The sequence below is a fragment of the Pantherophis guttatus genome, chromosome 18, assembly GCF_059756535.1.
Source record: "Pantherophis guttatus breed Tessera chromosome 18, ASM5975653v1, whole genome shotgun sequence".
Lineage (NCBI taxonomy): Eukaryota > Metazoa > Chordata > Lepidosauria > Squamata > Colubridae > Pantherophis > Pantherophis guttatus.
Window position 1 is genome coordinate 5,327,568 of NC_142080.1, and position 23,876 is coordinate 5,351,443.

Genomic DNA, 23,876 nt, shown 5'->3' on the forward strand with positions numbered 1-23,876 from the left:
CTCTGTTCAGGAGCAGTCTACCTTTAAAACTCAAAGACTGCCAGAATGGGGGGAATCTGGTTGCTCCTTTTTTTTTTTTTTTTTTTGAGTTCCTTCATGGCTGTAAACAGCATTTATCCGTCCATCCATCCATCAGAATAAAATAGATAATTTTTAAATGATTGGGGTGTTTTAATTTGTCTGGGCCAAATTGTTTAATTCGATTTTACTTTGTTTTTAAATTTTGTATCTATGTATTTTTACTGTTTGGCTGTTCACCGCCCTGAGTCCTTCGGAGTAGGGAGGTATATAAATCAAATAAATAAAGAAATAAATAAAGAAATAAATAAATAAAGAAAGAAAGAAAGAAAGAAAGAAAGAAAGAAAGAAAGAAAGAAAGAATAGAATAAAGAATAGAACAAATAAGAATAGAATAGAATAAGAAGTAGATAATAAAATAGATAATAGAATAAATAAGAATAGAATAGAATAAGTAGATAATAAAAAATAAATAGAATAAATAAGCATAGAATAAATAATAGAATAAATAAGTAGATAATAAAATAGATAATAGAATAAATAAGAATAGAATAAATAAGAATAGAATAGAATAAGAAGTAGATAATAAAATAGATAATAGAATAAATAAGAATAGAATAGAATAAGTAGATAATAGAATAAGAATAGAATAAATAAGAATAGAATAGATAAGAAGTAGATAATAAAATAGATAATAGAATAAATAAGAATAGAATAGAATAAGTAGATAATAAAAAATAAATAGAATAAATAAGCATAGAATAAATAATAGAATAAATAAGTAGATAATAAAATAGATAATAGAATAAATAAGAATAGAATAGAATAAGTAGATAATAAAATAGATAATAGAATAAATAAGAATAGAATAAATAAGAATAGAATAGAATAAGAAATAGATAATAAAATAGAAAATAGAATAGAATGCGAATGTAGCTGAGAAATTGGGTTTTGGGGGACAAAGTGAGTTTTCTGTTTTGAGAACAGCCCTGTCCTTTCTTGTTGAGCACCCCAAAAATATTCCTTTCCAGCTGTGGATCCCAAACTCTTTGTATCAAGTTACCCCCATGGACAATCAATAAAGCCACGACCCCCCACCCCCCAAAACAGTAAACAAGTAGTCCTCAACTTACAACCAGAGTTGGGACCAGAATTTCCGTGCTAAGCAAGGCGACTATGAAGTGAGTTTCCCCCCAAATTTAACAAATTTTGCCACAGCCGTTAAGCGAACTACTGCCGCAGCCGTTGTTAAGCAAATCAGATAGTCATTAAGTGAACCCAGATTCCTCCCCCCCCCTTCCTTGTCAAAGGCCGCAAAATGGCGATCCCATGAGCCCGGCAAGCTGCAACGGTCGTAAATATGAGTCATTGTCCACATAATTCTGATCACATGACCCTGGGGATGCTTGCCACGGTCGTAAGGGTGAAAAACGGTCGTAAGTCACTTTTTCCAGGGCCATTTAACTTCGAATGGGTTACAACCGAAACGTCCAGCAGATGAGGATATAATTTGGAAAATGTTAAAATGGTGCTGAGATGGACAGACTGACTTTAAAAAATCAAAGATAAAGAAGACACAGAATATGACTTGATATGGAATAGATTTTATAAGTGTCTTAGAAATTAGACGAAGGAAGATTATTGCTACGTATGAATTAAACATGAAGATGGTTTATTATTTATTTATTTATTTATTTATTTATTTATTTATTTATTTATTTATTTATTTATTTATTTATTTATGGATGGAATTTGTATACTGCCCTTCTCCCAAAAGGGACTCAGGGCAGTGGACAGCCAAAATTAAAATACATACAATACAAAAGTTAAGATAGCTAAAATAAATTAAACCAATCATAAAAGATGGTTTATAACTATAAATCTGCCAATATATTTAACGGAATTATAAATAAGCTAACATAATAAGAAATTTAGCCCAAACTATTCGGTTACGTCATTACTATTGTGACCAGTATGTGTGTTAATAGTTTTTTTTTTTTTTAATGTTTCTTCTTTGTCTTTCTTTTGTAAATGTTATATACCCTGACAATGCATGGTGTCCCAAAATGTTTGATTTTTTTTTTTTTTAAAAAGGAACTTCGAATGGTCACTAAATGAATGGTGGTAAGTCGAGGACTATCACCCCACCAATGTCTCCTTACCTCCAAATCTGTGCCGGTTCAGAGTTCAAGAATTAAAGGAAAGAGTTGTTTTTTTCTGGCAACGGTCAGAAAATAGTTTTGAGGACATTCACCGCCGTTGCCAACAGCGAGGAGAATTTGGGGGCAAGCTGCCAGACACCCCAAACCAAAAACCCCAGCTCCGATCAACCGAAGAGGATGTAATTAAATGCCATCCGGTCTTTCTCGCTGGCTCCCGATGAGTGAATTAAAAATATTCCAGATTCTCCCTTTGGGGTGAGCAGGAGATCTTAAGCGCAGGGGCCGGTGCCTGGACCGAGCAGGCAGCAGTTCAACGGGGAGGATGGCAGCCTGGCGCACACCCAAGCCAAAATAAAGAAAAAAGCTGGCTCCCGAGCCTCAAAACGAGCATCAGTGCAGCCAGCTTCCGGATCGGACAGAACGCTTCGGCTGGAAGGAAAGTGCAGCCTGGCAGAGGGACGTTGAAGTGTCAATCAAATCAAAGCTTTTAGACCAGCGTAAGAAAGGTGAATAATTTTGAAAGACAAATATCTGAAATACACCGTTAAAAAATCTTTCTCTCATCTATCTCTCCATCCATCCACCCACACATTCCTCCTTCTGTCTATCCCTCCATCCCTCCGTCCGTGTCTCTGCCTCTTTCATTCGTTCTTTCTTTCTTTCTTTCTTTTTCTCTTCCTTCCTTCCTTCCTCTTTTTCTCTCTCTTTCCTTCCTTTTCTTTCTTTTCTTTCCTTCCTTCCTTTTTCTTTCTTTCTCTTTCTTTTCTTTCTTTCTCTTTTCTTCTTTCCTTCCTTCCTTTTCTTTCTTTTTTCCTTCCTTCTTTCCTTTTTCTTTCTCTTTCTTTTCTTTCTTTTTCTCTTTCCTTCCTTCCTTCCTTTTTCTTCCTTCCTTCCTTCCCCTTTCTTTTCTTTCTCTTTTCTTTTCTTTTCTTTCTTTCTTTCCTTCCTTCCTTCCTTTTCTTCCTTCCTTCCTTTTTCTTTCTTTTTTTCTCTTCCTTCCTTCCTTTTTTCTTTTTCTTTTTCTTTTCCTTTTTCTTTTTTCTTTTTCTCTCTCTCTCTCTCTCTCTGTCTCTATCCATCTCTCCATCGCTTTTAAAATTATCATTTGCGCTCCACCTTTCTTATGCTGGCGGATGTCTTTTACAAAGGTTTAATTTGATTTAAATTGGAAACCTGCGAGGTTGTCTCTTCTAGGCGCGAAGCAGCGTTCTGTGTGAGCCGAAAGCTTGCTCAGTTGGGTCTCGCGGACCCGATGCAGCCTTGGGATCGTTGCGCTTTTCTTTTTCCGACAGCATTCCTGTTCAGAGCCCCTAATTTGGATCTCCAATCAGTGACACCAATTTCCACAAGCAAGAGGCGTGCACAGCTGTTCATCTTGCTCCCTTCTTGTGCCATCCTGGCTCTCTGTGCCCTCAGTTTGCACACCGATAAATTCTGCACTTTTTTTACTTCTTCAGTCGCATGCACACTCATGCACACCTATTTCTCTCCCATGCACGGGCCACTCAGATGGTCTTGGGGGGGTCTTGGGATTGGCCGGCATTGAGGGAAAGCCAGTTCTTATTGCCCCTCAGGATGAATTTGGCTCAATCGTCCCCTCTTGGCCCAGCTTACCTCACAGAGTTGTCGTTATAGGGGAAATTCGCAGGATGGATTTTTCACATATTTCTAGAGACCAGGGCCAATTTCCTTGGAAAGGGGCTGAAATGCAGGCGGGAAGGGTGTGGAAATTAAAATAAACATTCTAAACTCAAAATAAAGACAACATTATAGACCGTATATTCACACAACATACTTACACTTTAATCACCCTCTTCTTGTGCTTGTCAAGCCTCCCCAAAAGCTTGCACTAACTTTATCTGCGTGCAAAGCAAAGATTTTTTGATTTCAAACTCATTTGCACACTTAAACAGTTTGTCTCCTTTGGGGGCTGGCTCCCTGACTTTTTTTTAAAAAAAACCCCAAAATGTTTATTTACAGATCCAAGTTCCTTCTCGGATTCTTCCCCTTATCCCGCCGGCCCCACACACACAAATTGTGTTAACACACACACACACACAAATTGTGTTAACACACACACACACAAATTGTGTTAACACACACACACATACCAAGAGGCCATGTGCTTTGGGACTGGCACGCCAATCATTCTTTGCCCTCACCTGTGTGGGTTTCTCGCTCCATGGCCAAATTTGCAGGCACACGAAGCCACACAGGTGTGCCGCCTATCCTGTCTCTCTCTCTCTCTCTCTCTCTCTCACACACACACACACACACACACGTCAGATCATGCACACCCTCGCTTCTCAAACCCCTCGAGCGGATTTCGGGCGTGCGAGCCCCTCACCTTGTCGCTCGCCCCAGGTGAGCCCTGCCTTCTCTGCCCCTCCCAAACCTCTTTGTGCCACCTTTCACCAAAAAAAAAAAAAAGAGAGAGAGAGAGAGAGAGAAAGAAAGAGAAGAGAAAATCTGACAATAACAACAAAGGAACAACACACTTACCTGGAAAGGGAGAGGGAGGAGAAAAAACAAAAACCACGACAAGAAGCTGTGTGGGTGAGTGAGTGATGAACGTTGAATGCCCTTTTTTTGCACATTTAATGCTGTTTCACCATCTCAAGAGTCTGGGGCTCCTTTCATCTCCCCAATTCCCAAGATCGTACAGGAGCCCCCTTTCCAAAGAGCCTTGGGAGGGGGGCAGTGATGCCTAGCGGGTGGGGAGGGGCGGTGGGGAGAGCCCAGCCTCCCTCCCTTTGGGTGTACTCACTGGCTTCGGATGCAGGAGCTCCAGGGATGGATGGATGGATGGATGGATGGTCTCGCTGGCCTCGGGCGGGGGAGCCTCCTTTATCTGCCTTCACCCCCCCTTCCCCTTCTGCCGGGACCGTCTCACCCATCACCCCCAGCCTGGCCAGCCCCACCGGGTGGAGGCGAGCGAGGCTTTGTGGGTTAACTCTTTGGGCGACGCGGAGCCAGGAATGACATGGGGAAAAAAGAAAAAATCAGCAGAAAGCCACACAACTACACAATAGAGGCACCATAAATTCTTTTTTTTTCCCCTCCCAAGGGGTTTTCTCAGCCCCTTCCTCAACCAAAGAGTTGGGATAAGGTGGCGGGGGGGGGTGTTTTGGGAGGGAAGGGAGAGTAGGAAAACAGCATTTTGGGTGGCAGAGGGATTTTTGCAGGGAGGCTGTGGAGCAAGGGATGCCCACAAGCTCTTGGGGAAGGGGCGTTTGTTGATTTCGAGTGGGGCGGGGGTGGGCTTTGCAGGAGACCCCAGGAAGGTGGGCGAAGCACAGAGAGATGCCAGGGGATGGATGCTGAAAGGGCCGGGTTGAGTCTCTGAGCTCCAGAAAAAGGGCAGGCTGAATGTTGTTCCAGCTATTTAAAAGGCCCCCCCTCACCCTTGCAAATAATAATAATAATAATAATAATAATAATAATAATAATAATAATAATAGTAATAATGACACAGGATCTGTTCACACAACCGCTTCGTTCTGTTGGAGGGATGGACCTCTGAGGGAGCTGGATTTGCGTAAAATGCAGAGGGGGGGGGAAAGAGAGAGAGGGAAGAAAGGAAGACAAAAAGAGGGAGGGAGGGAGGAAAAACAAGGGGAGGGAAGGAGAGAAGAAAGCTGTGCCATATTGGCTGCCCACAATGTGGACTAGGGTCCTGACTAGGACTAGAGGCTTAAAATAAGTAAACACTAAACCTTTGGCTCCTTCAATGACTGTTATTCTGCAACTGTGCCATATTGGCTGCCCGCAATGTGGACTAGCATCCTGTCTGGGATTAGAGGCTTAAAATAAATAAACAGTAAACCTTTGGCTCCTTCAGTGACTGTTATTCTGCAGCCATGCCATGTTGGCTGCCCTCAATGTGGACTAGCGTCCTGTCTAGGATTAGAGGCTTAAAATAAATAAACAGTAAACCTTTGGCTCCTTCAGTGACTCTTATTCTGCCCTCAATGTGGACTAGCGTCCTGTCTAGGACTAGAGGCTTAAAATAAGTAAACAGCAAACCTTTGGCTCCTTCAGTGACTCTTATTCTGCAGCTGTGCCATATTGGCAGCCCGCAATGTGGACTAGCATCCTGTCTAGGACTAGAGGCTTAAAATAAGTAAACACTAAACCTTTGGCTCCTTCAGTGACTCTTATTCTGCAGCTGTGCCATATTGGCTGCCCTCAATGTGGACTAGTGTCCTGTCTAGGACTAGAGGCTTAAAATAAGTAAACAGCAAACCTTCGGCTCCTTCAATGACTGTTATTCTGCAGCCGTGCCATGTTGGCTGCCCTCAATGTGGACTAGCGTCCTGTCTAGGATTAGAGGCTTAAAATAAATAAACAGTAAACCTTTGGCTCCTTCAGTGACTTTTATTCTGCCCTCAATGTGGACTAGCGTCCTGTCTAGGACTAGAGGCTTAAAGTAAGTAAACAGTAAACATTTGGCTCCTTAAATGACTCTTATTCTGCAGCCCCGCCATATTTGCTGCCCTCAATGTGGACTAGCACCCTGTGCATGAATAAGAGGCTTTACTTTGAACAGCTTTTTGATCCGTTATTAACACATCGCTGCAAATCCGTTTGCCCTCTGCGTTTACCATGTTGCACAGAACAGCTGGACACGGTTGAATTGTAGCCACGATGGAACCGTAGTTGAATTCTTACAACTTACAATCTTGGCTTGTATCTATATCACCCTTTTACAACTTGCAGCCAAGTTCTGCAGCAGGCCCATTTTGCACTAACCAGGTTTGATATGCTTTGCTTAGATTATTATTATTATTTTTGGCTTGATTTTTATTACCTTTAGATATGAAAGAGGAAAATCATTGCTTACCAGCTAGATAGAATTAAACCGGCATATCAGCTTGAAGAAAAAAATTGCTTTTTCTCTGAAGAAATGGATCTCAAGTCAGGGAGCCCTCTGCATTTTAATTAATTCAACGACATTCATCTGCATGTGAATAAGATTGGCTCAAAGCTTAAAGAGGCAGGCAGGCAGGCAGGCAAACCCCAGAGATGTCAAATTGTTTCTTCTTGCGGGCTTGGGATTCGAAGGGCCTACCTCGCAGGGTTGTCTGCAGAGGGCCAATTCCCAATTTTGTATCGTTATAGTGATGGATGGATTGGGAATCCTCACTGGGAGAAAATCTATTGATGGGGTTGCCAAGAGATGTCAACGACTGGATGACACACGTAGCTGATCGATCAATCGATCGATCAGGCATCAATCAAAGATGGGAAGCAATTGGCGTGATTCTGAAGTTTAAAAAACAGGCAGGTTGAAGAATTCTCCAAATCTGGTTTGGTCCAAGAGATCCAGACCATGAATTATCCCACTTGACACCTCCAAAGAGGGTACAAATTCAGTGTCCCCCACGCAGAGTTTTCAACGGCCTGTTGACAGCTTTGATTTCATCTGGATTCCAAAAGGGATGATTGAACTGCTTCTAAAATAAATTGATTATATAAATCTTCCTCCTATCTTTATTTCATAATGGTTTCCTGATGCTATGATTACATGTTGCAATTTAGCTGGATCGGGGTTACCTTGATAGCTTTGAATGGATGGACTTCAACTCCCAGAATTCCCCAGCCAACGTGCTTTAAGATGGATGGACTTCGACTCCCAGAATTCCCCAGCCAACTTGCTTTAAGATGGCTGGATTTTAACTCCCAGAATTCCCCAGCCAGCCTGCTTTAAGATGCTGGACTTCAACTCCCAGAATTCCTTAGTCCGTATGCTTGAAAATGGGTGGACTTCGACTCCCAGAATTCCCCAGCCAGCCTGCTTTAAGATGGTGGACTTCGACTCCCAGAATTCCTTAGTCCGTATGCTTGAAAATGGGTGGACTTCGACTCCCAGAATTCCCCAGCCAGCCTGCTTTAAGATGGTGGACTTCGACTCCCAGAATTCCCCAGCCAGCCTGCTTTAAGATGCTGGACTTCAACTCCCAGAATTCCTCAGTCCGCATGATTGAAAATGGGTGGCCTTCGACTCCCAGAATTCCCCAGCCAGCATGGTTCTGTCACTATTTTCAGTGCTTGATCAGCCACTAAATGAATGGTTGTTAAGTGAAACAGTACCAGAAATTTTGCTTCTCCTCTTACTTAAAAAAAATAAAGGGGAGACAGTCCCCACATTTTAAGAGAGCTAGAGTACCAGTAGTTAAAGCACTGTGGTAGGAGTGAAGAGAACCGGGTTCAAATCCTTCTTCAACCAGGGAAGCTCCCTGAGTCCTGCCTCTCTCTCTCTCTCTCTCAGCTTGAGCTACCTCAGAGGGCTGTTGTGGAAAAAAAATAGCAGGTACTTTGTAGAATTGCTTTGGTGTAGTGGCGAAGGTGCTGGCCTAGAAACCGGGAGACGGTGAATTCTAGTCCTGCCTTAAGCATAAAAGTCAGCTGGGTGACTTTGGGCCAACCAACCACCAGGAGACGGTGAGTTCTAGTTCTGTTTTAGGCATGAATGCCAGCTGGGTGACTTTGGACCAATGACCAGGAGACAGGGAGTTCTAGTTCAGTTTTAGGCATGAAAGCCATCTGGGTGACTTTGAGCTACTGCTATCTCAGCCCAATCCCACCTCACAGGGCTGTTGTTATGGGGGGGAAAAGAGAAGGAGAGAAGTGTGTTGGAGATATTCACGGGCTTTTGTGGTATTTGTAAAAATAATGAAGGCGGGATACTGAGAAATAATATTCAAAATGGCGGGATAAAAATCTAAAAAAAAAAACAAAAAGCACTCTGCATACCCCATTGAGTTCAGAAAGAACAGCCCAATAAGATAACGAATAATCAATACGTAAAATTGATTTCAATATTCCAACAGGAAGTTTTTCTTAAAACACCAAACAGCTCGCTTCCAAATTTTCATCCATGGCAGGACGGAATCCCCGGAAAGTAAATTATCTATCTATCTATCTATCTATCTATCTATCTATCTATCTTTCTCTTTCTTTCTCTACCTACCTACCTACCTACCTATGCATCATCTATCAATGTCTCTATATCTTTCTTTCTCTCCCTCATCCATCTATTTACCTACCTACCCATCATCTATCAATCTATGTCTCTATCTCTATCTATCTATATTTCTCCATCTATCATCCATCTTTCTTTCTCTCTCATCCATCCATCCACCTACCTATCATCTAATTATCTATCATCAATCTATGTCTCTATCTATCCATCTTCTATCGCTTTCTTTCTCTCCCCATCCATCCATCCATCTTTATCTATCATCTATCTATCTATCTATCTATCTATCTATCTATCTATCTATCTATCTATCTTCTATCTTTTTCTCTCCCTCATCCATCTATTTACCTACCTACCCATCATCTATCAATCTGTCTCTATCTCTATCTATATTTCTCTATCTATCTATCTATCTTCTATCTTTCTTTCTGTCCCTCATCCATCCATCTACCTACCTACCTACCTATCCATCATCTAATTATCTATCATCTATCAATCTATGTCTCTATCTATCTATCCACCTATCCTCTATCGATCTTTCTTTCTTTCTTTCTCTCCCCCATCCATCCATCCATCCATCCATCTATCTATCTTTATCTATCTATCTATCTGGAAAAAAAAGGGTCAGGCATCCTGTCGCTAACACAAAATCCATTTATTGAAAGGGGCAAGCGATGATATAGCACCAATAACGGCGAAAAGTGTCTAGCGGAGGAACACAGAAGCTTATTCCGAATTATACGGCAGCTACCGGCTTTTTGGGGGAGGGGAGGGGAGAGGGAGGGAGGGAGGGAGAGTGCCCCTCTACCCATTTCACAGAATCAGTTTTTCAACATCGAAGATAAAACGCGCAGGAAACTCCCCCCCCCCCCAAATGTCGTTTAAAGTGCTAGTGTTCTCGATATATACTATGGGTTAAATATTGAAGGGATATTTCAAAGGGGGGGAAAAAAACGGGGAGGAATTGAGGTTCCAGCAAAAAATCACCAACCAGCTCCAGAATTAAAGGATGGAGCAGAGGTTTTCGGGCTAAAATTCAGGGAACCGGGGGGGGGGGGGAATGTAAAGGGGGGGGAAGGAGGTTTGTGTGGATCTAGTACCCTGTTTGCATGCCGGTGGTCTCCCCTTCTCCCCGCCCCCCCAAAAAACCCGGCACTCATTTACACACGGAGGAGAATTTCAAGAGCATCGAGTGTATGTGTGTGTGTGGGGGGGGGGGGGCACGACCTCCATGTCTCAGTTCTGCGGGGTGGAGTAAAGGCTGTGATGATGATGGCTGCCGGAGGCCGCCGCCTGGGAGAAGAGGAGGGGGGCGGTGGGCGGGTGGCCCCCGAACCAGTCGTGCTCCCCGCTGCGGTTGATCGAGCCGTAGTAGCTCCCGCTGTTGGTTCGTCCCGTCAGGCTGCAAAAAAAAAAAAAGAGGGAGGAGAAACGAACGGAGGAATGACGGGATTCGGACTTGCGTGAAGAAGTTTTCCTTCTCCTTCCTTGCTCTCTTTCCTTGTGTGTGTCTCTCTCTCTTTTACTCTCTCTCCTTCTCTCTATCTTTCTCTCTCCCTCTCTCTTTCTCATCCTCTCCTTTCTCCCTCTCCTTTCTCTCTCCTCTCCTCTCTCTCCTTCATTCTCTCCCTCTCTCCTTTTTTCTCCCTCCTTTCTCTCTCTCCTCTCCTCTCTCCTTTCTCTTTCTCTCTCCCTCTTTTCTCTTTTCTCTCTCCTTTTTCCTCTCTCCCTCTTTTTCTCTTTTTCTCCCTCTCCTTTCTCTCTCCTCTCCTCTCTCTCTCCTTCATTCTCTCCCTCCCTCTCCTTTTCTCTCTCCTTCTCCTTCTTTCTCTCCCTTTTTCTCCCTCCTTTCTCTCTCCTCTATCTCTCTCCTTCTTTCTCTTTCTTTCTCTCTCCCTCTTCTTTCTCTTTTCTCTCTCCTTTTTCCTCTCTCCCTCTTCTTTCTCTCTTTTTCTCCCTCTCCTTTTTCTCTCCTCTCTTCTCTCTCTCCTTCATTCTCTCTCTCCCTCCCTCTCCTTTTCGCTCTCTCCCTCTCCTTCTCTCCATTCTTTCTCGCCTCTCTCTTTCTCTCTCTCTCCCCCCCACCGCAATGTCTGTGTTACCGGGAAGGTTTTGCTGGATATTTGAAGGATTAAAAAAAAAAAAAAGGAGATTTACCTGCTAGTCAGTCCTTCGTTTTCGCGCTGCCCAGGATAGTCGAAGAAATAAGAACGGGAGACACCCAGTTGTCGGTTGAAGACGCGGCTGGCACTCTGTCGGAAGGGAAAAAGACCATTTTAAGCTTCCCTTCCCTTCCCTTGCCGGTTGGTTGTTTTGCTTCTTTGGCCGGCTTGTTTTCCTTGCACGGCAATCGCTTTCAGCAGATCTAAGTTCCTAGTCCCTAAGTAACAGGGTGAATTTGATTTAAATCAAGTCGATTTAAATTACGATTCGAATCCTGATTTAAATCACGATTTGAATCCTGATTTAAATCACAATTTGAATACCGATTTAATTCCCAATTTAAATCATGATTCGAATACCAATTTAAATCATGATTTGACTCCCGATTTAAATCCCGATTTGAATCCTGATTTAAATCCCGATTTAAATCACTAGTAAAAAGGCTTGATTCAACTCGATTTAAATCATAATTTTTTAAAGAGCATCTGTCATCTCTGTCCCACAGCGGCTCCACTTTCGTCCCACTGTTGACTCACCGACAGCCCCAATATTGCAGAATATACAGCCTCCTGCAACATAACTAAGCTCTATTTCATGCCAAATAAACTAAAATTTTTAATATTATCTTACATAGAAAACTATCTTTAGAGTTTACTCCAAAAGCATTTGATTAAAATAAATTTGACTTTTTAAAAAAATCCGATTTAAATAAAAAAAAATCCAAGTTAAATTATTTAAAATCCGATTTTTATTCATTTATTTTTTTAAATCTTTGATTTTTATCCACCCTGCTAAGTAAAACGCTAGCCCTTTTCACAGCCTCCGGATTGTGAGGCGAGAGCGCCACCTCTAGGTCACCGCGCCGCTCACGCTAAGATGGGCAGGCCAATAAATTTAATAAATAAATAGACAAATAAACGTGGCAGTTCTCGGCTTGTAGGAGGAGGAGTGGTAAAACTTGGGGGTGGAGTCCAAAAGAGGCATCAGCCTAGCATCCCTATGTAGCCATAAGCAATCTAAATCCAGTCTTCTTTGAGTGTTGTTGGTTCTTAGGTAAAGGTAAAGGTTCCCCTCGCATCTATGTGCTAGTCGTTCCCACCTCTAGGGGGCGGTGCTCATCTCCGTTTCAAAGCCGAAGAGCCAGCGCTGTCCGAAGATGTCTCCGTGGTCATGTGGCCGGCATGACTCAACGCCGAAGGCACACGGAAAACGCTGTTCCCTTCCCACCAAAGGGGGTCCCTATTTTTCTACTTGCATTTTTTATGTGCTTTCGAACTGCTAGGTTGGCAGAAGCTGGGACGAGTCACGGGAGCTCACCCCGTTACGCGGCACCAGGGATTCGAACCGCCGAACTTTCGATCGACAAGCTCAGCGGCTAAGACGCGGCCCTGTTGGCTCATAGACGAACTCCAACCAGGCGCTGACTTGTTAGCTGGGAGAATTCCTGTACACAGGCTTTAAGCAATGAAGCGGTTTGATTGAACCTTCACTTGTAGACCTGCTTCTTCGCGCGCCTGATATCAGCGCCATTAAAAACTCCAGAGTCCAAACGTCCCACTCACCATATCCTGAGCCGGCCGATGCACCCGGAAAAAGCCCACCAGCAGCGTGGTGGGCAGTAACTCCCAAACAAAAAGGATGAGTCCAAAGACGATATAACCTTGATCCCCGAGATCGGTTATTAGGTCGGCCTGGAAGGGGAGGGGGGGGGGAAGAGACTAGGTAGTAAAACACACCCCTTTACTCCCAAAACTTTACAGGAAGTCCTCCGCTTATGACTGGTCGCTTAGCAAATATTCGAAGTTACAACGGACTTACTCTGGGCCATAGTTACATCTGTTGGCAGCGTCCCACAGTCGAAATACCTGTTCTGATCTAGGCTCCCTGAGAAAGCACAGCCCGTAATAATTCACAAACATTCTGTGAAGAGTCCGACAGATGTCTGTCACGGTCTTTCAAGGTAATGCCGATAAGCACCCACCTTTATCTCCCTTGAGACCCAATTGCCAATTCATTTTGCAAGGCCAAACGGAGCACAGAGTCAAACGGAGCTTCTCAAGAGTTTGAGCTCACCAGAATGAACAAAGTTGCTTCCTGCAAAGGCTCACGTCCGTTTGCTCCTCTCTTACTGTATGTCTTATGGGAAGGGCCAATCATCTCCAAGCCTTACTTCTGAGTCGCCCCTTTTGTCCTAACTGTTCTTGCCTCTTGGCAGCTCTGCGCATGCGCGCACTGGGAACCCTGTTCTTCCGCCTCGCTGATGTCAGATTCCGGAGGCTCTGGAGGCAGCACATAACTACCAGATGGCCTTGGCCCTCTCTCTCCCTCCAACGCAGAGCCCTCGTCCGAGCCTTCCCCAGACTCCAGGACTGGCCCACGTTCCTCCCCAACCTCCTCACTGTCCGACTCTGCTGCCAGTTCTCTTGGCGGACCACAACAATATCATAAAATCAAGTCGATTATGTGGGTGTTCTGATTTAGGACCATGATGGGCAGGGTCCTTAATGGTTCACAATTCAAGGACAGTGTATAAACGGCTATGCGCCAGCCACCCATCCAACTCTGTAACTGTACGAACTTGGGCGTTTGAGTATTCCTCTTTTCAGATCTTGGGGGAAACTGCCCCATGCTTCCTTGCTGCTCAGGGGAGGGGAGGATGGAAACTGTAGTCCAAGACTTTAGAAATTCCCTCCCCCAGCTGATCTTCAGTTCCCTCCCAGAGGATTCACCTGGTCGGAGACGTTGTACCAGTCGTAATCGAAGGAGTCGAGCCGGGTGCGGGACGAGAGGGCCAAGGCAGCCAGGTTGTAGCAAGCGCGGCTGGCGTAGAGCAGGACGATGGTGCCCCCCATGGCCGCCGTCTGGCACAGTGTGGTGCCCTGTTTTGGAGAGAGGGCGATTAGTCTGCAGACGGGTTTGCTGATTGAAACACGAGGCCTGGTTGGGAGCATCGTAATACGTTTTTGTTACAGTCTTCAAGCAGCACCGGAAGGGTGAAATGCAAAGGGGGAGTAATTTTAAAAGCTAGAAACATATAAAATACGCAAATTTAAAATATATACCGTGTTTCTCCGAAAATAAGACCGTGTCTTATATTAATTTTTGCTCCAAAAGACGCATTACGTCTTATTTTCTGGTTAGGTCTTATTTTTTTGGGGGGGGGGAAATACAGTTCCAACCGGAAAATAAGTCCTAGCATGATTTTTTCAGGATGCTCGTAATATAAACCCTACCCCCAAAATAAGCCCGTTACGATTGTCAGCCAGATGGATGCATTTAGTACCGTATTTCCCCGCCAAAATAAGACCTAACCAGAAAATAAGCCCTAATGTGTCTTTTGGAGGAAAAATTAATTTAAGACACGGTCTTACTTTCGGGGAAAGACAGTAGGAATAGGAATAGAAGAATAGAATATAGAATATAGAATAGAGTAGAGTAAAATAGGATTCAGAATAGAAGAATAGGAATAGGAATAGAATAGAATAGAAAGAGAATAGAAAATAAAATATAGGAGTAGAGTAGAGTAGAATAGAATAGGATTCAGAATAGGAATAGGAATAGAAGAATAGAAAGGGAATAGAAAATAGAATAGAGTAGAGTAGAGTAAAGTAGAATAGGATTCAGAATAGAAGAATAGGAATAGGAATAGAATAGGAGAGGAATATTGGAATGAAGAACAAAATGGAATGAACTGGAATGGAATAAGAGACTATTTCTGCAACAGGGCAGAAACCAGAAGACGCACCTTGGCTTCCAGGTAGATGCGTGTCGAGGGAGAGCCGCGGGCCACGAGGAAGAGGCAGAGGGCGAGGGAGACGGCTCCCAGCACGAACAGCGAGTCGCTGATGAGGACTCGAGCGAGGACCACCGCCCAGGGCTCAGCCTGGCGTGCCCGCACCAGCACGGCGCACGCCACGTTCACCGCCAGGAAGAGGACGCTGGCCCCGAAGCACACCCCTCGCACCAGCAACCTGGGGGAAACAACCCGAGACCCCCCCCAAAAAACGTTATTTCTTCTGGACCAACCAAAGCCCCTCTAATCTGGGGCCGCTGTGCCCACTCAGGGCTGCCAGCAAACCTCTCGTGTTGAAAAGAGAGGCTACAGCATTTACGATACAGGTAGCCCTCGACATGTGACCACAAGCGAGCCTCAAATTTTATGCCGCTAAGCGAGACCCACTGTCAAAATGAGTTTTGGCTCCGTTTTACGTCTGTTCTCGCGGTCTTCACATTTGTGAAGCGAGTCCCTGCAGTTGGTAAAATTGGTAACCTGGTGGCTAAGTGAAGCTGCTGACCGTGGGACACATGGCAACCGTCGTAAATATGAATCCGTTGCCAAGCATCTGAATTTTGATCACGGGACCACGGACGGGGGGAGGGAGGGGGGCCCAGAAATGCTGCAACGGGCATTAAGTGTGAAAAACGGTTTTTTCCATAAATCGCTTTTTTTCAGCGCCGTTGTGACCGCGCGGTCATTAAACGAATAGTCGTAAGTCAAGGACAACCTGCATTTTTGCACAAGAAACCCCATGAAGACGCTGGAGAAATACGGATACTCACAGGCCTTTGATCAGTTCGGGACGATACTTCGCTTTGGCTTTAAAAACCACCTGAAAAGGAGAATAAAATTGACCATTGGAATTTATTTTGGGGTGGGTGGGAGGGGGAGGGGGTTTTCAGTGGCCCGCTTCGATTCTATTTGGATGGGACAGGTGCTGCCTGCATTTGCTACAAGTGGGGTACAATTAAATACTATGTTTTAAAGTGCTTAGAGTGTGGTACTGCAGACTACTGCTGCTCCTGCCTGCAATTTGGCCGTTCGAATCTCACCAGGCTCAAGGTTGACTCAGCCTTTCGTCCTTCCGAGGTCGGTAAAATGAGGACCCAGATCGTTCGGGGCAATAGGCTGACTCTGTAAACTGCTTAGAGAGGGCTGTAAAAGCACTGTGAAGCGGTATATAAGTCTCAGTGCTATTGCCTTTCTTTCTTCTCTTTCTTCCTTCCTTCAACTTTCTTTCCTTCTCTCTCCCTTTCCATTTTCCTTTCTCACTCCTTTCCGACTTCCTTCCTTCCTTCCTTCCTTCCTTCCTTCCTTCCTTCCACCCCTTCCCTCCCCTCCCAGTATTGCAGGCTTGCTCACAGCCAGGAGTTTGATCTTGACCGGCTCAAGGTTAACTCATTGTTAACCTTGCTTTAATGCATTGTAAGCCGCCTTGAGTCTCCGGAGAAGGGCGGCATATAAATTAAAGCAAAAAACAAAAATAAAAACAACCTCAGCCTTCCGTCCTTCCGAGGTTGGTAAAATGAGGACCCAGATCGTTCGGGGTAATAGGCTGACTCTGTAAACTGCTTAGAGAGGGCTGTGAAGCGGTATATAAATCCTCCTTCCTTTCCTAACTAGCTAGCTAGTATTGCAGGCTTGCTCACTGCCAGGAGTTTGATTTTGACCGGCTCAAGGCTGACTCAGCCTTCCGTCCTTCCGAGGCTGGTAAAATGAGGACCCAGATTGTTGAGGGGGCAAGAGGCCGACTCTGTAAACCGCTTAGAGAGGGCTGTGAAGCGGTATATAAGTCTAAGTGCTATTGCTATTATATCAGAAGCATTCCAAGGGCCAAGGTAACAGGTTTTTCTCTCATTCCCTATCACCCAAACCCATCCTGTGGCTGGGGACGATGGGAACTAGGGCAAGAGAAGGTACCCTGTTTTCTCCTAAAATAAGACATTCCCCTGATAATAAGCCCAATCGGGCTTTTGAGTGCATGGCAAAAAGGCCAAGCACTTATTTCAGGGCTCATATATATATGAGGAGATATATATATATATATATATATATTTGCATTAAGGCTCGGGGTGGAGTGGGAAATCTTAGCTTCCTGTCGCAAATGAGGGGAGGAACAGAGCCAATTCACTGCATTGCCAAAGCCACCGAATGACCTTGAATATGACTCCTTAGAATTAAAGACTCCTGTCTAACGCACAATTCACAGATGCATCAATTCTATTCTTAGGTTACGAAAAGTCGGGGCTACAAACCACCATTCTGCTAAACCACCATCATTTTGGACTCTCTCTCTCTCTCTCTGTCCCTCTCTTTATCTTGCTTTGGGAGCCACTCCTCTTGATCACACGCTTATAAGTAGCTAAGATATACAACCACCAGATATATCAAAAGTGCTGGAATTGCTACTCGGCTGCACATCGCTGCCACCGGTATCAACGGGATACACGCACAGAGAGAGGGGAGGGGGGTAATTTTGCAACCCGGAGTAAGCATTTTTCAACCACTAGCTATTCTGCTATCTTAATGTACTGATAAGGCTTCCTGTGGTTTTGATACGGTGGTGAGTCCATAAGTTTTGCCCTTTTTCTAAACACAGAGATGCTAACAACGCAAAATATTAACACGCTGCTGTGGAGGGTTTTTTCCCCTGTGGTTTAGTTTTTTAAAAATTTGCATCCTGGATGGAAAAGAAGCTAATCTTGTTACTTTTAATCACCCCATTACATTTGAGGCATCAATACAAGTTTATAGACCTTTGCTGCGAATTGGGATAACTATCTGTATACTGCAGGAGTCAAAAAGAGGGCTGGGAGAATATCTACAGACCCCTCGCATCCTGGACATCAACTGTTTCAACACCTACCCTCAAAACGACACTATAGAGCACTGCACACCAGAACAACTAGACACAAGGACAGTTTTTTCCCTAACACTATCACTTCGCTATCAGATAATTCCCTCAACACTGTCAAATAATTTACTAAGACTGTATTACTATTATTCTTCTCTTCCTTCCTAGTATCTATCTCTTCCCACTTATGACTATAACCATCTTTCAATTTAATCTTTCAATTTATATTGTTTTTATTTGTTTCCTAGTACGATTTGATAGCTTATTAGTAACCTTGACTATCACTAAGTGTTGTAGCTTTTTATTCTTGATGAATGTATTTTATTTTTATGTACACTGAGACCATACACACCTAAGACAAATTCCTTGTGTGTCCAATCACACTTGGCCAATAAAGAATCCTATTCTACCATGTTTCCCCGAAAATAAGACCCCGTCTTATATTTTTTTGAAGCCTGAAATAAGCGCTTGGCCTTATTGCCATGTGCTCAAAAACCTGATTGGGCTTATTATCAGGGGGTGTCTTATTTTGGGGGAAACATGATAGATAGATAGATAGATAGATAGATAGATAGATAGATAGATAGATAGATAGATATAGATAGGGAAGGAAGGAAAATTGCTTTTGATGAGATGGGCTATATAAATTAGATAGATAGATAGATAGATAGATAGATAGATAGGTATAGAAAGAAATAGAAGAGGGAGGGAGGGTGGTGGGGAGGGAAGGAAGGAAGGAAGGTTGTTTTTGATGAGATGGGCTATATAAATTAGATAGATAGATAGATAGATAGATAGATAGATAGATAGATATAGAGATAGATAGATAGATAGATAGATAGATAGATAGATAGATAGATAGATAGATATAGATAGATAGATAGATAGATAGATACTGTGCTTCCCCGAAAATAAGACCGTCTTATATTATCTGAAGTGCTTGGCCTGATTGCCATGCGCTCAAAAGCCCAATTGGGCTTATTATCAGGGGAATGTCTTATTTGGGGGGAAACAGGGTATTCTATCAACATGCTGCTGCTAAGTACTGTGGATTTTTATCCCTAAATGAACAGATAGCACTCCATTACAGAAAACTCATCCGCAGAAAGAACCGGCGTAATTCAAGACAATATGCTGGCTGGGGAATTCTGGGAGTCAGACACATTTTAAAAGTCCCCAAGGTTGAGAAACACTGGTTTGGAGGGAAAAACAAAATCAGTTCAAAATAAATATTTTAAGACCTCTTTAAGCCAAAACATGCACACAGCGGATAGAACTAAGGCGTAACTCATGGAAGATCAGTCTTGGTGCAAATCAAGTTATCCTCTTTGCAAGGTGCTCTCTGAGCTTTGTGGTTTTCTTGCACTGATGATGTTACCTAATTGGGTCGTGAACTGTCTTTGAAGAAAAGCACCAAGCGTACGAGAGCCTCAAAGAAGCCAAGTTCTCTTCCTGCTCCTCCTCTTCTTCCCCTCCGCAAACCTCACTCCCTTCTAGCACTGATGATGTTCCCTAGTTGAGTCATGAAATGTTTGCAAGAAAACCACCAAGCTCAGAGAGCACCAAGGACCTCACAGTCCTCCTCCCCACTCCCTACTAACACTGATGATGATATCTAGTTGGGTCATAAAACGTCTGCCAGAAAACCACCAAGCTCAGAGAGCACCACACAGTCCTCTTCCTCCTCCCCACTAGCACTGATGATGGTATCTAGTTGGGTCATAAAACGTCTGCCAGAAAACCATCAAGCTCAGAGAGCACCACACAGTCCTCCTCTTCTTCCTCCCCACTCCCTACTAGCACTGATGAGAATATCTAGTTGGGTCATGAAACGTCTCCCAGAAAACCACCAAGCTCAGAGGGCATCAAGGACCCTTCATTTCAACTCTTGACCTACGAATATTCCCCTTTCTTGCTTTCCTCTTTACCTCTTTACCTCTAAGTCCCCAGCATTTACCCAGAAGGCCTAAGGGCCACTGCCTCCATCTTGGCATTTACCCACAAACCCCTGCCCCTTTGGACCAGAACTGCATTTACCTGGGCAAAATAGAGATTCATGAGGGTCAAGGTGAAGAACTGAAGGCAGACAGGGCAGCAGTACAGCAGCCAGAAGAAGAAGGGATGCAGGTGGTTGGCCTTGAGGGTGTTCCGGAAGTAGAAGGAGAAAAGCGTGGTGCGCAGGGCGGCCCAGAAGAGGCAGAGGAAAAGGAAGACGGTCTGGTAGCTGAATTTTTTGTGGCGGTACAAGAGCACCAGCCAGAGCTGGGCGTAAACCGAGAAGAAAAGCAAGGCGTACAGAGCCGTGTACAGCGTCGTCAGGCCCACCTTGACGGCGGGCGGGAAGGCCGGCGTGAGCCGCGAGGCCGGCACGATGGAGCTCAGGTTGCTCACGGCCTTCTCCATCTTCGCCGGCTAGGAAGTCAGCCTCATCCTCCTCATCCCGCAGACTGCAGAGAGAGAGAGGAGGGAGGGAGGGAGGGGGTGTCGCACCACCACCGCAGCCCCCTCTCTTGGCGCCCCCCGCCCGGAGGGCGTGTTACATCCTTTGGGGGGGAGGTGTGTGTGTGTGAGAGAGAGGGGGGGCTGGCCCCTCCAGCGGCAGAATCAAAGGACGTCTGCCTGTTCCATGGGAGATCCTGGCTGGGGGTTGGGTGGGGTGGGGGGGAGGTGGGCCGAGAGTCAGAGATCGTCCTCTCCGGATTTCCTCGCGGGGGGTGTGAAGAAGGGGGCAGCCCCACCCTTTTAGGCCGATGTGGAGTTTCGCAGGAGCTGCAAAGGGAAAGGAGACAAGAAATTGGGGTGCTTTTCAAGCTGCCCACCCTTTTCTCCCTGCCGCCCCACTCCCTAAATCCTCGGAGGTCTGAGACTCTCACCCTGCAGGTCCAGAAGCCTGGACAATCCACCCTACTCACAGCCTTCCAATGTTTGGGCCCCTTAAAGCCCTCCACCACTACCCCGGCCCGTTCCCATTGGGTCCCTGCCTCCCTCGGACTCCCCACCCTTATTTCTCTGCTGCCCCACTTCTGGGACCCCCCTCCCCAATCCTCAAGAGGTCTGGGATCCCCCTTTTCTCCCTACTCCCACCTTTGCAATATCAGGGTCTCTTAGGAACGCCCCAATTCTCCCCAATTGAAGCCCTACCTCCTCAAGCCTTCCCCCTATCTCCCAGCTGCCCCATTTTCACCCGTGCCCCTATCAATCCTCACTTCTGGGACCCTCCCCATCCTCCATTCTCCCACCCTTGCAATATCTGGCTCCCTTAGGAACTCCCCTCCTTCTCATTGAAGCCCTGCCTCCTGGCCCCCCTCCCCACCCCTATCTCCCAACTGCCCCATTTTCACCCCTGCCCTTCCAAATCCTTAGAGGTCCGGGGAGCCTCCCCCCCTCCTTCCTTCTCCCACCCTTACAATATCTGGCTCCCTTAGGAGCCCCCCCCTTCTATTCTCATTGAAGCCCTGCCTCCTTGGGCCCCCCACCCCTATTTCCCTGCTGCTTCACTTTCACTTCTGGGTTCCCCCTCCCCAATCCTCAGAGGTCTGAGACCGGCCCCCTCCATCCTCGATACTCCCACCCCTGCAATAACTGGGACCATTTGGGGGCCCTCCCATTCTCCTTGAAGACTACCTCGAGCCCCCCCACTCCTATCTCCCTGCTTCCCCCCCTTTCACCCCTGCACTCCCCCCCAATCCTCAGAGGTCTAGAACCCCCCTCCATCCTTGCAATATCTGGGACCCTTTGGAGCCCCACCTATTCTCCTTGAAGCCTACTTAGAGCTGCCCCCCTATCTCCCTGCTGCCCCCCTTTCACCCTGCACTCCCCCCCAATCCTCAGAGGTCTGGAACCCATCCCCCATTCTCCATCCTCCCACCCTTGCAATATCTGGGACTCTAAGGAGCCCCCCCTCCTATCTCCCTGTTGCCCCCCTTTCACCCCTGCACTCTTCCCCCAAACCTCAGAGGTCTGGAACCCCCCCATTCTCCCACCCTTGCAATATCTGGGACCCTTTGGAGCCCCCCCAATTCTCTTTGAAGACTACCTCGAGCCCCCCACCCCCTATCTCCCTGCTACCCCCCCTTTCACCCCTGGACTCCCCCCCCCATCCTCAGAGGTCTGGAAACCCCCCCCCCATCCTCTCACCCTTGTAATACTTGGGTCTCTTAGGAGCCCCCCCCCCAATTCTCATTGGAGCCCCGCCTCTTTCTGCCCCTGCCCCCCCCAGCCTTAATCCTGAGCCTGAGGCTTAAATGCTCTTCCCCCCCCCACTGTCCCCCCCCCTCGGACACCTGGGACCCTCGTCGCCTCCCCAGATACCTGGTTCCCTTAACCCCTCCCCTGCTCTCTCGGGCCCCCGAGTCCCCGGCCCCACTGCCTCAAATCTGGGGTGGGGGGGAGCGGAGAGGAGACGCCCCCTCCCCACAAAGCCAGGCCAGCCGCAACCGCGCGACCTCCCAGCTGCGCCAAGCGCCTTGGCCCCGCCCACTTCTCCTGGCCGCACCGGCTCGGCGTGCCGGAAGTGACGTTTGGCCGCGCGGCCCGCCGTCTGGGGTTTAGACTTGCGCCAAAAGGGCGTACGTAGAGCGCGTTTCTTGAATGGCCTTGGCTAGAGCGGCGGCGCTCTTTCCGGTTCGCCATCTTAACGCCGGGCATTTGGGCTCGCTTAGTAATGGAAAAGGAAGGAGGGAGGGAGGGAAAAAAACAACAACAAACAACAAGCCACAGGCCGGAAGTGCCTCACGCTAAAAGGTTTTTTCCCCCCCGGGTTCTGTCCTCTTGCTTCCGAAGTGCAACTCTTCTCTCGGATCCTTCGTTCCGCTTCGTCCACTTTTTCCACTGTTTTTTTTTAATTAACATTAAAAAAAAAAGGAGAAAAATTTACTCTTTAGATTTAGATTTAGAGCTCTCGGTTGAAGTCGGACGGTGTCTACATCGAATAAAGGATTTGCCAACAGCCTAGCCTCCAGTCCAGCAGTGAAAGGTTTAGAATTAAGGCAAGCCAATAATTTTAACATAAAAAAGCTGTGTGGACTTGCAACTCCCAGAATTCCCCAGCCAGCAATGCTGGGGAATTCTGGGAATTGTGGTCCACGCAGCTTAAAATGGCCAAAGTTGAGATGGCAGCAAAAAAAGAAGCGTCGTTTTAATATTTAGAAATTATGGCATCAAATAGGAGGGGACCAAAGAGTCAAAATGAAGCCTGCCTAACCAAAGTTTTTTATGCACTTTAAAAAAAAAAAGGGCAAGAGGCAAATGTAGCCACAGAAGGAAGGAAGGAAGGAAGGAAGGAAGGAAGGAAGGAAGGAAGGAAGGAAGGAAGGAAGGCAGAAAGAAAGAAAGAAAGAAAGAAAGAAAAAGAAAGAAAGAAAGAGGAGGGGGGACGGGACACTGAAGAATGGAGGAGGCGGGAAGAGGGAAGGAGAAGGAGAAAGGAAGGAGATCGGAAAGAGAAGGAGGGATGTAGTGGAGGAAGGAAGGGAAAAAAGAATGGGAAGGGAAGGGAAGGGAAGGGAAGGGAAGAGGAGAGGAGAGGAGAGGAGAGGAGAGGAGAGGAGAGGAGAAGAGAAGAGAAGAGAAGAGAAGAGAAGAGAAGAGAAGAGAAGAGAAGAGAAGAGAAAGGTAGGTAGGAAGGAAGGAAGGAAGGAAGGAAGGAAGGAAGGAAGGAAGGAAGGAAAAAGAAAAGGAGGGGAGGGGAGGAGGGAAGGAAGAAAGGGAGAAGAAGAAGAGGAAAGGGGAGAAGAGAGGGGAGGGAGGGAGGAAAAGAGAAGGGAGGGAGGCAGTGAAGGAAGGAAGGAAAGAAAAAGAATGGGATAGGAAGAGAATGGAAAGGAAGGGGAAGGGACAGAAAGAGAAAGGAAGGAAGGGAAGAAAAGGGAGGGGAGGGGAGGAAGGAAGGGAGAAAGGGAGAAGAGAAAGGAAGAGGAA

At 45.9% G+C, this 23,876-nt stretch overlaps 1 protein-coding gene across 2 annotated transcripts; it reads right to left on the reverse strand.

Annotated features, from left to right (window-relative positions):
- Positions 1 to 9,798: 9,798 nt before the first annotated feature.
- On the reverse strand, positions 9,799 to 22,494 carry GPR137 (G protein-coupled receptor 137). 2 transcript variants are annotated; one of them, XM_087880843.1, is made up of 8 exons: positions 22,453 to 22,494; positions 19,995 to 20,726; positions 15,886 to 15,935; positions 15,071 to 15,296; positions 14,055 to 14,204; positions 12,888 to 13,016; positions 11,320 to 11,414; positions 9,799 to 10,564 (listed from the first exon to the last, which is right to left on the reverse strand). In XM_087880843.1, exons 2-8 carry the CDS (start codon positions 20,358 to 20,360, stop codon positions 10,399 to 10,401), a joined length of 1,182 nt encoding a protein of 393 aa, XP_087736969.1. In that variant the 5' UTR covers positions 20,361 to 20,726; positions 22,453 to 22,494; the 3' UTR covers positions 9,799 to 10,398. The 2 variants fall into 2 exon arrangements, with proteins under 2 accessions (XP_087736969.1, XP_087736968.1); XM_087880842.1 differs by having other exon boundaries at positions 22,269 to 22,479.
- Between the last annotated feature and the right edge of the window lie 1,382 nt (positions 22,495 to 23,876).

Coding starts and splice junctions, on each gene's coding strand:
- GPR137 (XM_087880843.1), bottom strand. CDS start 20,360: ATGGAGAAGGCCGTGAGCAACCTGAGCTCCATCGTGCCGGCCTCGCGG. Junction 13,017..14,054: donor GGTACAACGTCTCCGACCAG/GTGAATCCTCTG, acceptor CTCCCCTTCCAG/GCCGACCTAATAACCGATCT. Junction 10,565..11,319: donor AACGAAGGACTGACTAGCAG/GTAAATCTCCTT, acceptor TTTTTTTTGCAG/CCTGACGGGACGAACCAACA.